At 36.4% G+C, this 14,414-nt stretch overlaps 1 protein-coding gene across 3 annotated transcripts in view; it reads right to left on the minus strand.

The window, feature by feature from the left end:
• The window catches only part of LOC131047387 (uncharacterized), an 81,857-nt gene extending 70,442 nt beyond the window's left edge, over nucleotides 1-11,415 (minus strand). The window contains exons 1-2 of one of the 3 annotated variants that reach the window (XM_057981249.2): nucleotides 11,090-11,415; nucleotides 6,094-6,968 (exon numbers count right to left, since the gene is read on the minus strand). In XM_057981249.2, coding sequence (XP_057837232.1) covers nucleotides 6,094-6,449 — 356 coding nt within the window. In that variant the 5' untranslated portion in view covers nucleotides 6,450-6,968; nucleotides 11,090-11,415. The remainder of the gene's footprint in view (nucleotides 1-6,093; nucleotides 6,969-11,089) is intronic. The other 2 variants (XM_057981251.2, XM_057981250.2) reach the window with 2 other exon arrangements.
• Between the last annotated feature and the right edge of the window lie 2,999 nt (nucleotides 11,416-14,414).

The following is a 14,414-nucleotide window of genomic DNA, read 5'->3' on the forward strand; positions in this document are numbered from 1 at the left end:
TTAGTTGGCAACCGAGGGGTGGAAGTTGCGGTGCGACGGTTGGCGCTCGCACCCCCTCGGTACCCTTTTATACTTCGGAATGTAACTTGTAAAATACACTTATTATGAATAGAACATCTGATATACTTTGTTTGATATTTACGGCATTAGTCTGCGTTATGTTCTTTATGTCTTAAGTTATTCACCCGAGAGGGCAAACAGTTCATTCTTCAATGTCTGTCTGTGAGAGTCCTGCCACAAATAGATTTTCCAAAACTAGAAAGGGCTTCAAATGTCAGAGTTAGAGCCTAAACAGGACACATAAACACTTACTATAAATAGAAATTACTAAAAAAAGTGAGTTTGATTTTTGACAAAATGAAGACATTCCGGGAGGCAGTGAAATCCCTAAAAAATAGGAACTTTCTAAAAATAGAAAGTTGCTCAGAATTCGCTCAAATTTCACGTGTCAGATCCTTAGAGGGTCCTAACACCATTGCAACTTTCAGTTTTTGAAAACCTTAAAAGGAAACCCCTAAAATCTAGGACCGGAGGAAAAAAACCCTAAAACTGACAAAACGAGCCCTAGACATTGCCAAAATTGCTCAAACGAAAAGCAGGCTTGATCAAACTGACCCCACTCACTTGCAATCTCAGAGAGATCAACGAGACTGCCGCAAAAAAGACCCCAAAAATGAAAACCAAAAGACCGAGAGGGCCTAAAAAGTAGGGGGTCCCCATTTTGAATGGGGTAATGTGTGATTAGGTTTTACAACAAGACCCACCCTAGCTGGTTGGTGTACTTGTTTTGAGACTTATGGTGATTTTGGCTTTCTGGGTGATTTTGGATTTGAGAAAGATGAAGACATTCATAGTTTTCTGATGTGGGTTTCTTGGTTTTGGTGTGGAGTGACTCTTTTTGGAGTGCTTTTCCAGTTTGGTAGTGATTAAATGCTTTTGTACTGGTGTTCTTTTCTTGAGTAGCTAGGAATTGAAGTTTCGCTCATATTACAGTGATAAGACCTGCTATCATTCTGGGTATTATTTCTAAGTATTCCTCTTTGCTGGACAATGCATTTTGAGTGGTCATTTGTTATCTTTGGTAAAGAACTGAATTAATTGTGCTAAATTGCTCCTAGAAGTAGGTGCCACTTCCTTGCTAGCACATGGGTTTGGTAAGGAAAGGTTAAGGGAGTTTTCTGAGCATTGGAAAGTGGTCTACAATTGAGTTTAATACTACTGTTCACAAACAGAGAGTGGTGGAGCAGACGTGGAGCAGCTAGTGACATATTCTATCATTCCATGAAATCATCAAAATCCATATTAAGCTTTGTTTGGGTGTTGGAAACAACTATGAGCAGTCCTTTTCAGTGTATGGAGGTTACAACTAACTACTTCATTAGAAACAAACTTGCAAACAAACACATATTTCAAAAAAATAATGTGTGGGTTTTCTCTTCTGTTGATCATGGATTCTTGCACTTAATTCTCATAAATAATAGTACATTTGATTAATTTATTTTTATAGTAATGATGCTCAAGGCTAACATGTTATTTTTTTCTTATAGATTGCCTGTATATATCCTATACTCAATCAAATGCAATTTGCTTTTACAAATTACAAAATAACATCAATATTATGCTACAAAACTGTAGATCTCAGTAAAGTTTCTTTCTAAGGGAAACTATGATGCTTTATAGAAGATAAAATTACTTAACATATGATGATATAAATATAATATAAAATTCAGGCAACAGATGCCATAGGTATGACAATACAGTGTTCATGTATATCTTGTGGAAATTTTTATTTGAACTCTTAATTAAACATAACCTGCTAACAATACACAGCGACCTGATACTGTATGGTATTGTGTGAGAAGTGCAGACAAACAATCTTTTTTGGAATGGAGTTGGTGTGCAGGCTTCTGCAGACATCATCCTGTTGACGTACGTTTTGTGACCACACCAACACAAAATAAAGTTTCCCAATGGTCACCTTATCCTCTCTTGATCAAAATCAGACGTATGCTAAGATTGCAAGAAGATCATACATTGACTCCAAGGTTCCAACCGCGTACTAGTGACTTTACTGTGGATATAGACTCATTTGGCTTTGACATTTGTTGGTAATCCAAGGGGACTTACATTTGAATCATTCTTTCACTTCTTTGCTATGGCTGGAACTTCATCATCAGTTATAGCAATTATGTGACGCTTCTGCTTCAAATGAACTGAACTGGAATGAACTGAAATTTAAAGGGAAAAGGGTTAGAAGGATCTAAATCTACTCCTAAGGGCAGTGATATCAATAGATAGTGCTCTAATTGACAAATTCCAAATAAACCAAATTCTGCTTCGCCAAGATTAACTACAACTCCACAAGAACCAGTGCAAAAATCCAAAGATGTTGAAGGATTTTCACATCGAGAAAGTGCATTTGAATACCCAAAACGGCGCAATCCAAATGACTACCACAATCGAACTTAGCACAAATTTAGTGGCTTAGGCTAACTTTACATTGTAACTTATAATCAACAAGATGCAAAATGTATGAACCATGGAAATTCATCAAACACCATTGCATTCTCCATTGAAATCAAAGCACTACTCTACTTCTATTCTAAGTGAGAAAGGTGAAACCATGCAAGTTTTGAAAAAATAACTTAAGTGAACACCATCAAAGAACAATGCATCACTGTTATTATCTCAATAACTTATCGCAACAATTTCATACAATCTCCCTGCTTTACAAATGAAGGGGTCAATCCCTTATATAGGCCTCCAGTTGATTACATGCAAACCCTAATTAGGGTTTGACCCAAAAGATTCCACACACATGATGCAACAAGGTGGGAATAAACATCAATGACCCATCATGCCCATTAACAATTGATTACATTCCTGCCAAAAATGGCGCCCATAAAGCATTAATTAACCATTACATTCAAAAAGTGCCCACTATGCAATAAATGTACCCTCATGCAAAAGATCGCCCATTGTGCAAGAAATGCACCATCACCTCCAAATTCACCCAATGTGCATTGAATGCACCATCACTTCCAAGAATATGGTAGCTGCCATGCATTAAGTATGCCACTACTAGGTCAAGATAAATGTGCCATCATGCTGCCTTGCACTCAATAGATTTTCACTATGCAAATGGACCCCGCCATCAGTGTAACTTTTATAATTTTCCGAGTTGTGCTTCATTAATACAAAACATTCTCTTTGCATGTCGCCAACTCATCCTTTACAAGAATCTTTCCATTTCGGGCTCACAGAAGACATTTTGGACGATTTTCCTGCCTTGGAAGAATTTTAACAATCTTTTCCACTTCTGAAGGATTCCTATAAGCCTAGATTTTTTAGAGAGAAAATTCCTAGAGAGAGAAAAAAATTATTCGGGAAGAATTTTTTTGTGTTTTTGTGTTCTTGTGTTCATCATGCCTTGAGGGAGATTTTTGATCAATTTGCCACTTCCTATTTTTTAGGATTTTTTCCATTTTAGGCTCTAGAATTTAGGAGAGAGAAAATCCTCTCTCTTGGCCAAATTTTCCTTCATCTTAAAAAAATTTCATGAATTTTGTTCCTTGGGCGAATTTTCCACCTTGTTTGGAATTCTCTCTCAATTTCATCCTTGGGTGTGATTTCTTCCTTGCTTGGAATTCCGTCTTTAGTTTATCCTGGAGGAAACTTCATCTTGGAGGAGGAATTGATGATTTCCTTTGAGAATTCCTCCATTACCCCTCTCTAGTGCTCCTCTCCTGGACTGGGCACTAGAAACATGTGAAGGAGGAATTTTGGTTTGGGAGGAAAATTCCTCCACAACTCAATTTTGGCGCTCCTTCCTTGACCTTGATCCTACTTTATCCCCAAGGAAGGAATTTCTTCAATCCTTAACTGAATTTCACATTTTCCAGGAATCCTGTCCTGAAGGAAGGAATTTCCAACACTGTCAATTTTTCACTTTCCTAAAATCCTGTCCTGAAGGAAGGAATTTCCAACACTTGGTCATTTTTTTACTTTTTCCAAGAATTCCGTCCTGAAGGAAATTTTTTTGATCAATTCATCACCTTTCCTATTTTCTATGAATTTTTTCATTTTTAGCTCCGAAATTGAGGAGAGAGAAAATTCTCTTTCTTGGGCAATTTTTACCTTGATCTTGAAATTTTTTCATCTTGGGCGAAATTTTCATCCTTGAGGGAGGAATTTTTGTTTTCTTCCTTGCCAAGAATTCCAGTTCATCCTTGGGCGTTGATTGCATGCTATGGAGGAATTTTGCTTGAGGAGGAAAAATCCTCCACACCCTTGTTTTGGTGCTCCATACCCTTACCTAGGCATTGGATTGACCCTGTGGAGGAATTCTTCCTTGGGAAGAAATTCCTCCTCCTTAGTTTGGCGCTCATCTCCTTAGACTAGGCACTAGAATGGTATGCTGCAGGAATTTTGGCCAAGGAGAAAAAATTCCTCCATGACATCACTTTGGCGCTCCCTATCTGGACTTGGGCGTGGATCTGATGTGGTGCAGGAATTTTGGGTTGGAGGAAAATTCCTCCACACCCCCTATTTGGCGCCCATACACATGACTTGACGCTAAACCTTGCATGTGGAGGATTTTGGCATGAAGGAGAATACCTTTGTGGGGTCACTTTAGCACCCATGCTATTCCTAGAATGCCTTTTCCATGGGGTGAAAAATTCTTGTTTGATCTTCTCCAAACTTAGTCATTTTTTGCTCTTTCCAGATTGGGATGCTAATTCAGGATTGAAGTGATTTTCTCTGCCTTAGAAGATTTTTCAAGCTTTTCCACTTTAGGAAAGAATTCAGACAACCATTTTTTGATCAACTGTCTACTTTTTCAACTTTCCGGATTTAGACAAATATTCTCAAGAATGTTTTGCCTTTAGTGTCAGGACCCCTGCCTTTGAAGCACTTGCCAAAAATAAATTACTAAAAATAGTAAGTACTTCAAAACATCAAAATTAGGGTAAACCGAGGTAGGATGACACTTAATAAAAATAGAAACTTATAAAAAATAGAAACCGCTAAAAATAGTAAGTTTGATTTTTGGCAAAATAAAGACAATCTGGGAGGCAGTGAAATCCCCTAAAAAACATAATTCACTCAAATTGAAGAGTCCTGAGTCCAATGCAATGTTCAGTTTTTTAAGAACCCTAAGGAAAATACCTCAAACCTAAGTCTGAAGGGCAAAACCCTAAAATAGGCAAAAAAAGTTCCAGACTTGGCCAAATTCGCTAAAACGACTTACAAACTTGACCAAATTTCATCAAAACACTTGCAGACCTGGGAGACCGAAAGGATTGTTGTGAAAAGGCCTACAGAACCAAAACCAAAAGACTAGGTGGACCTAAAAAGTAGGGGTCCCCCATTTGCAATGGGGCGATGTGTGAAAACGTCACAACATGTCCAACGTTATTTTAAAAGTGTCATGTTATGTTGCTGCTATATACTGCTCCCATCTTATACAGCTGTCGATTAACTTGTAGAATTTGACTCTCTCTCTCTCTCTCTCTCTCTCTCTCTCTCTGTATATGTGTGTGTGTGGGGTTCATTGCTGTCCCCCGCTGTCCCTGAAAAATGGTCTTTAGACTGGTCCCTAAAACATGTCCCCTGCCATCCACAACCCCCATCCCTGTCGCCAAAACACCATGGAACATAAGAAATATCTTATTGTATTGCGAATGGTTGAGTCAATAGAGTAAGTAAGTACTGTTTCTTCTGGGTTTTTTTTCTCAAAATGGTTTCCCAAGGTAAATTATTTTATATTGTGATTGTGCATTTATTTTCTTTCTAATGCATTTAAGATTTTGTTAGCATTGCTTCTCCTGCACAGGTTTATTGGTATCAACTTCTCCTCATATTCACTTAAGAACATCTAATTTAATGCTTGCCATGCATGATCCCATCTCTAGTTAATTCTACCAAACTAAAATATCCCTCTTAACTTGGACAAAATGCTTATAAAAAAGAGTGAAAATGGGAATGCATACAAAGTTTAAAAGCTTGAATTAGTAGTGAAGTAGCGGTTCTAGTTCTAATGCCCTTTATAATTGCAAATACATATAGAAGAGGAAAAGATTAAATTATTACCGTTTACTTTTACTTAAGCCCCGTCCAATAGGTCCAGGCCATCTCTTTTCCTTACCAGCAGAAGGCCATCTCCTGGTGAGTGCAGCTTGCCATAAACCTTCACCCCTAAATAAAGCAGCACAACGCTTCTGGACACAAGATGCAGCAACCCAATCAGAGGCAGGCAGCCTCACAAATACTTCTATCAGAAGATGATCAGGAAGCCTTTCAAACCCATTCTCTTCAGCTTCAGTGTTGTAAAAATTACCTAGCATTACTGAATCTCTAGATGAGCTGAACTGAGGTATTGTCGTTTGTGGGCAATGCATAGGAGCCACCTCCTTATTAGATATTGAAGAGAAGCCTTCTCCGAACATTATTATATTAATACAAATACCCCCTATATCTTCAGCTGCTTGTTGCTAATTTGAGTGTGTTATATGCAGTATCAATCTTTCCAACCTCTTGACATCGACCAATCCCCACTGTAACTTATTCAACCTTGTCACTCTCGAATCTCTGAAGCAACCCCAGCAAACTGAATTATATTCCTGCTTCGCATTAGAAACTTAAATACATTAAGTCTAAAATCTGTTGCAATTTCAATATCATGATCCCTTAATCATCCTCAAACCTTTCTCAAGTCGCTGTAATTTGTTCTTCAGGCAATTAAAGGATGCCTCAATGTCAGTTGCTTAGCGATTCTATTATACAACATTAATATTCTCCATTCTTGCTACCATTATAGATGTTTTGCCTGCTTGTACTCAATATTCAATGCTTTCAACAATAGTTTTTCCTGTCACACTTTCCAACATCAAAGACCACCAAAGAAGGTACTCCACAAAATCAAATTAGAAACATGACTCAAGTAACTGCACGGGCTCTACATATCCCTGTCATAAATTGAATCCCAACCAAAAAGATTATTGACAAAAAACAAAAGAAGATGTGAATTGAATATAACCATAATGCAGAGCTAGAATAAACAGAGGCAACATTCTCCATCACATTATGGTAACTGGTCATCACTGAGGCTAAACTGATATTTAATGATTCAATAAATGAGCATAAGTTGTTGTACCGAATGAAAGTTACTAAATTCTTCATAGCAATTGCAATATAAGAAGTATGCTAAAATCTTTAGAATGAACTTCAAATCCATTAGTATTTTTCCAGAATTGAATCATTCTCAGCTAAATGTTAGTGATAAACATGCAAAATTGCAGTAAAAGATGAACATGTGATAAGAGTTCAAATTTGACCTTTTGATCAATATATTTGCTGCGATTTGTATCACAAATATCTTCACAATTGTTGACGTAATTTATAATTTAGTCTACAGAAATCTTTCTTCATGGGCAATTGTTGAAGCTTTAGTATAATGCTCTTAATCTGAAACACAAACCTACTTATCTAGAATCAGTCACCTACGAGGGAATACAACCACGATACCATCAAATCATTGACAGAGAAAACAGTGAAAGCACATTTAAGGAATAACTCAGAAAATTCCCAGTCAATCATAAGGGAAAGACCCTAGCAAGGGAGCTAAAAGGCCCGTTGGTGCAGGGCACCTATCACTCCATGCAAATTTCGGTGTGTTCTTAAATCTTTTATGTGTCTTTTATGTTGTAATAAGTGGACCAACCATTTGGGACTCAATGAAGTCATGGTTGAGTTGTCCAAGTTTTTGTTGTGTTCAAGATATTGATATCCTAGAAAGATGTAATGTTGGTGTTTTTCACAAGTGCACTACTCTAAGAATAGAGTCATCATGTAATAGGGTGTAATGTATTGTTTTAGGTCTCCTAGGATGCATAGAGGGCCTTTTTTTTTTTTTGGAGCCTTGGAGTGCAAGGTTGCATCCTAAGAACCAAAAAAGACGTAAAAAGTGCTAAGCAACATTTGCAACATTGCAAAAGTTGCACTTTTGTTGTTAGCGGTGAAGAAGTTGGTTCTAACCAACTGAATCATGTTGTTAAAAGCCAAAGACAACGTCATTGTACAGGTTGGAGGAATTGGAATGCAAAGCAAGTTTTGGTTGTAAGGAAAAAATCTTGTTTTACACCGTTTTCACTATTTTTCTTTGTTTTTGTTGTGTTGTACAGTCCAGTACGGACTTGTCAGAGGATTCTACTTGCAGGGCATGAGGGATTGGTGAATCTACTTTCCAACAAGGTAGATTAGCAAGTTTGATTGTGTCCGGTTGCAAAGATTTAAACCATTCTCTGTGACTAGGTGCAAAACCCTTGTAAGCTAGGGTTTAAGCAAGAAATGGCTCTAACCTGAGCATCCACTGATGGCACCGGTTGAAATCATGTGGAATGCTAGGTTAGGGTCTGTAAATAAGTTTAGTGTGAGTTTTGTAACTTTGCAGACCTTTGTGGTGATTTTACAATGATACCCTAGGCTCACAGCTAGGAGTTGGTGAGACTAGGACAGCAGAAGATGTGCGTTTTCAGAGCACACATGGATTGGTAGAGCCAAAAGTTGACACATGGTTGGAGACCCCTTTGAATGCCCTTAAAGAATACATGATTGGTTTTTGCAAAGGTTTTGACTGGTGAAGCCTTCTAAGGCCAAGTTTGCAAGTCACCCGGGTAGGCCTAAAACCCTTAAAAATAGGACAGTTCTAGAAACCCCATGTGTACGGAGAACCCAGATGCCATTTTGCAATATTGTATGTAACTTTGAAAAGGGTACTCATAAATGTAATTTGTTTAGGGCCTTGTGTGGGAAGATTTGAAACTAAGCCCTGAAAACCGTAATAGGAGGGCTAATTGAATTAGGCCTATTTGGAGCCGGTATAGCCAAGGTGACCTTGAGAAGGTTTGGCAATGGATTTAAAGGTGATCAAACCCTTAGTAGACACCATAGACACTGAGTAACTTCATTTTACTCTCATGGAACAAGTTTGTGAAGAAAGATCCTTTGCAGAGGTTGTTGGAGTGTTGGGAAGGTGTGATAGGGATTGAGGTGAAACCCTCAATAGGAAGCATTGTTGTAAAACATTTGTGGCTATACCTTGGAGGCAAGCCAAAGTGGATTAGGCCTTGGAGGTCTAACTAGTAGAACCCTTACCAAGTACCATTGGATGGGCTTGAGGAGTTAGAAGGTTGGAGAGAGCAAGAAACACAACTAGGTGATTTGGATCAACTCCAAGAATCTCTGCATCACCCATGCAACAGAGAGAAGATGAAATATAGCAAGTTAGAATAAACAAATGCCGAACTTGCAGGTTCTCAGCACCATATATCTATGAGCTGAAATGAACCTAATTGAAGAGAGGGAAAGGAGACATCTACGAGCACCTGATATCCAAAAAATTGAAAAGCCTGAAGTCAAACATCCAAAATAAAATCATGATTGCAAAAGTGGGAACTTTTCACAGGGAATGAAGGCCCGGGACTGTAAATTAGATGAAACAGAAATAAATCTCTCTCTCCCTGACATGATGAATGGTGCCATGTCATAATTAAAATATATTACACAATTCACAAAAAAGGTGGGTGGAATGAAATTGCTCCCTGAAAGACTTAGCTTAAGCCAAAAAGACAAAAACAAAAACTGTCAAACCACTAAACTGCCAGGGCTATGTTAGCAGGAGTAGGAGGGGGGTCAGAGTAAGTGGGTGACCCTACATATCCAGGAGGTCCTGGCCAGATTACATCAAAAGGTTGAGGTCAAGTGGTAAAAGGCATTGGATTCCCATTGTGGAAACCCAAATTGCTATAGTGGTATAAGGCATTGGATTCTCATTGTGGAAACCCAAGTTTAAATCTCCATAGCAACATCTAAGGTGAAATTCTAAGTGGTACCCTTCAACTTCCATTGTGAAATTGTATATCTATTAATTTCCGTATAATCGAATACGTTGATTAAGTGGATGTGTTGGTTAGATTGGCCTTTAATAGATAAGTGATTCACTTCAGGGATGACACCCCATATTTGTGGCATCACCAGCTCAAATGGGACTAAAAATACCTAATAGAAAAAGGGATGCTAGCAGATGTTATTAGCCTGCAATCCACTATAGGTAATTGTAGCCTCTTAATTGTTTCTGCTGGTGCATTTAAGGTTTGTTGGTGTGAGCACATATCAACTTAGATCAAACAAAAACACAATTCCTATATCCTTAGAACTATATACCTGTGAGGTGCAATGGAGCTGATAGAAAAAGGGATAATCTCCTAGATTATTAATCTGTGTCAAGTAACGCGTAACAGGACTCCTGCTGCGTCAGGCATTTTAAATCTTTTTGATGTTTTCATTCTGGTCTTATATATGAAAAAAGCTAATATTACCCATTGTTGCACAAAGACCCACATCTCATGGGGATACGCCCTTCTATATTAGGTCAATTGCAGCTCACAGCTATATTGTTCTAAGAACATTAAAATTGTATATACCCATTGTCTCACAAATCCACCACCTCAAGCGATTACCTCAACTTGTACTGGGCACATCGCAGCTCACAGTTGTATCGTCCCAACAACATAGGAAATACATATAATAGTATCAATTGGCCTGAGTATATGATACCAGAGCCCAACAAAGCCAGAGCTAAAATCTTATATATATATATATATATATAAGAGGCTACTATTACCCATTGTTCCACAAAGACCCACATCTCATTGGATAAAACCTTTTTATATGAGGCCCAGTGCAGCTCACAGCTATATTGTTCTGAGAACATGGGAATTGTATTCTACCCATTGTCTAACAAAATACAGCACCTCAAGCGATTACCCCGACTTGTATTAGGTTCATTACAGCTCCCAACTACGTAAGAATTATATATAATTGTATCAATTGAGCTGCATATGTGATAGCAGAGCCCAACAAAGCCATAACTAGTCTCTAATCCAATCAAACAATAAGTTGAACACAAATTTTAAACACAGAGTAAAATGTTTGTGTAAGACGACAAACATAATTGCATAATAAGGTAAAGAAACATGGAGAAGTAAGCAAACATTATGTCGATCAACCGTAGACAAATAATACCCACCCAATTTCATGAATTCGTAATCATTATAATCCATGAAACCATCTGAAATTCTGGTGCACCCTCATTGCCATCTAAATTTCACCAAACATACAAATGCATGGGTTAGAACACTGAAATATTTGAATGTTTGACCTGAATTTCTGCTTGAATTTTGGTTGTTGGATTTTCATGGAGCACAGTTGTTTAGCTTTCTATTCAATTTGTTGATAAATTTTAATCAGAAGGAATTAGGACGGTGGGGTTTCGTCCACTAGAATGTCATTCCAAAAAAAGGGAATTTCAGAGATAAACGCAACTCCATCTCCGTAATTAAATTAATAATGACGCTTCCCTTTTCGAAGGCGGTAAGAACAACATTTTAATGAAGAATGGTGCACTTATTTTTATTAAATTATATAAAAATATAATACCTTGGACTTTGGAGAGGCTACGCTTCACAAAACATTAAGAGAACAAAAATTAAAAATATATATATATTTTTTTATTAAATTATATAAAAATATAATACCTTGGACTTTGCAAAGCAAGGCTTCACAAAACATTAAGAGAACAAAAATTAAAAAGAATTTGAAAACAAATTAATTTTGTCTCTTGATCTTTTAGACCTAAAGATCTTGGACACCATTAAAAGTCCTTCATTCCTTTCAAAAATTGATACAAGAGTTAACAAATTAGTAAGAGTATTTATGGATTATGGGCTTCCACTTTATAAATAGCTATGTCTATTAAGTGCTTCACATCCTATCTTTTTGTCAAAGATGTTTATAATATCTATATATACTTTTATTAGTTTATAACATTTTCATAGATATAATAATTTAAGAGATTTTGATTAATATATTTAAAAGAAAATTAAATTAGTGTCTTAAATGGGATCTTTAATAGATATCATAAAATTGCCAACAAGTAAGAATCAAACGTAAGAATTTTACAAAATAGTTTGGTAGTATAGATCGATCTAATATTGATCGAATTTCTCTTAAAGTTTAGATTAAATTGTTGTGGAATATGTTGGAGTATTCCAATTCTAATATAATTCATTATATCTTTCTTGCTAAAACCTTGGTCTTTATGAGTCATGGTCTTTTGCATAGATTGCTATTGTAATATTTTGTTTCTATGTTGACTAGATGTTTTAGGGTATTTCGCTTAAGTCTACGATTTGATCCTCATGTGTTGTCTTGTTTATTGTACCCCTCATTCTTGTTAGCTTGCTATTGATTGTGCTTGTTTTATTACCCTTGTAATTGTGCTTTGACTTTAGGTCCTTGTTGACATTCCATATGTCAAAATTTGATCACATCACATGTGCCTCCTTCCCATCAATGTTTTAATTTGAAATCTTTTACAAAAAATAATTAGTGTATGATATTGTGTCATATATTATGGAGTTGCACATCATATATGCCTTTTCATTCGATAAAGTGATGACCTTGTGTTGAGTTGACATCCTCCGATTGGTCCATTGATTCTTACATTTACATTGTTGGGAGAAGGTACAAGGAGTTATTAGTGGAATTTTAGGTGGTGAGTTTTGATTGCATGACACCAATCTTTTGCATCATAGCTTTTAATTTGGTCCCCACTCCCACTCTTATGATGTGCAATGGGGTTTCATCTCCCTTAAAAAATTTCTTATCTAGCCTCTAGTTAGTGATTCCATTACATCACACAACTTCTTCATATTGCACTTCTAGTTTCAAGTCTTTAATTAAAATGTCAGCTTGGCAATATCCAACACCTATCTTTGGTTTTACTCATGTAGTAATGTGTTGGGTCAATGAATTTTGATTGGCTCTTCAAGGATTATGTGTGTACTTTGTAAAGAAAGTAAAACAATATTATCAACTTAGGAACTAACAACTTTTGATCACATTGTGCAACTCCTTTGCAACAGACTTTTGATTATAGATCTCACACTCACATGCACAGTGCATGTACAATGGCTGCGTATTTTCCAAAGGTAATTACTAACATGGACTTCATTTGAGTGGTACTAGGTATAGTGGCAATCAAATGGTACATTCATATTGCATTGCAAAGTCTCTTCACATTACAATTTTGCATGTGTGCCCCTTTACTCTCCTATGATGCATGATGAGAAACAAAGGTGCATCAATTTACTAAATCGTTAGTCGGTATGGCCAAATACTAGTGTATTATTGGTCATTTTATAATTGCTTGGCTACATGCCAATTGCCCCGACAAGTGTGACATTCCAATTGGTCGAATATGTAGTGTGTCTCCCTAATGACACTAGGTGTAAAGCAAAAGCATAAGATTGACATGTGTCAAATATTTTCTATCACCAAGGTCCTTTGCATCATACATGAGACATGCAATAGTCATTGATCATATTCACTTAAGGAGATCAATGACCAAAATTTAAGCAAAATTGAAGAGGTTAATGGTTGCATCATTAAATTATTCAAACTTTGTACCTATATTCAATGTAATTGATTGGTGAAAGGGCAAATTTCTTCATTTACATTCTTCAAGGATATTCAACACTATTCAAATGAAAGAAATTTTCAAAGATACAATAGAGAAGAGTTTGGTGAATATTTCGATACATAATTGAATTATATGAGTATTCAAAACTTCCTAAAGTGAGTGATAACATGTAAGTCACTTGCAACTAGAAACTATCAACAAATTAGAGTTATTTAAGGTTTGCATGGTCGTGAATTGAGAGAGAATTTGATCCTATCATTTTATAAATTTTTCAACTTTATCGTTATTCACTATTCCTATTTAGTTGTATCTCCACTACAACCCCTAAGAACCCTAAAAGTGTCAAAATGAGTCACATTGCTACTTAGTCTGGTAGGTCCAAGCAAATTATTGACCAAGACTTATTAAACCAATTTCCCAATTGTTTTAAAAAGGTTAAGCATACCCAAGAAACCTACATTTATTGAATAGTTGTAGGATAGAACCGGGTGTATCAAAGATGTCATCCTATCAACTAGGTAGGATATTTTAAATATTACTATAACACATATGAGAGACCTACACCAGTTTGTAATATTTAAAAACTTGATCTAGGGAAACTAGTGGTATCTAATGTATTTCTCTATGTTGAACTCATGTTTGCTATTCGTAGAAATCATAATTGTAACAATGGGATGCTAAATGATATAAAGAAAAATCTGATATTCACTCCAAGAAAGGAATTGATCAGAGAAATTTTCAGCCTTAATCCTTTGACAAGTCATAAAATTATTTTTTAATGAATTATGTTGAGATAGTTACAAGGTTAAGTTGATACCAAATCATAGGCCAAATGATGTAATTGGGAAAGTAATGCCCATTCAACTTGGCG

Source organism: Cryptomeria japonica, chromosome 2, assembly GCF_030272615.1.
Source record: "Cryptomeria japonica chromosome 2, Sugi_1.0, whole genome shotgun sequence".
Lineage (NCBI taxonomy): Eukaryota > Viridiplantae > Streptophyta > Pinopsida > Cupressales > Cupressaceae > Cryptomeria > Cryptomeria japonica.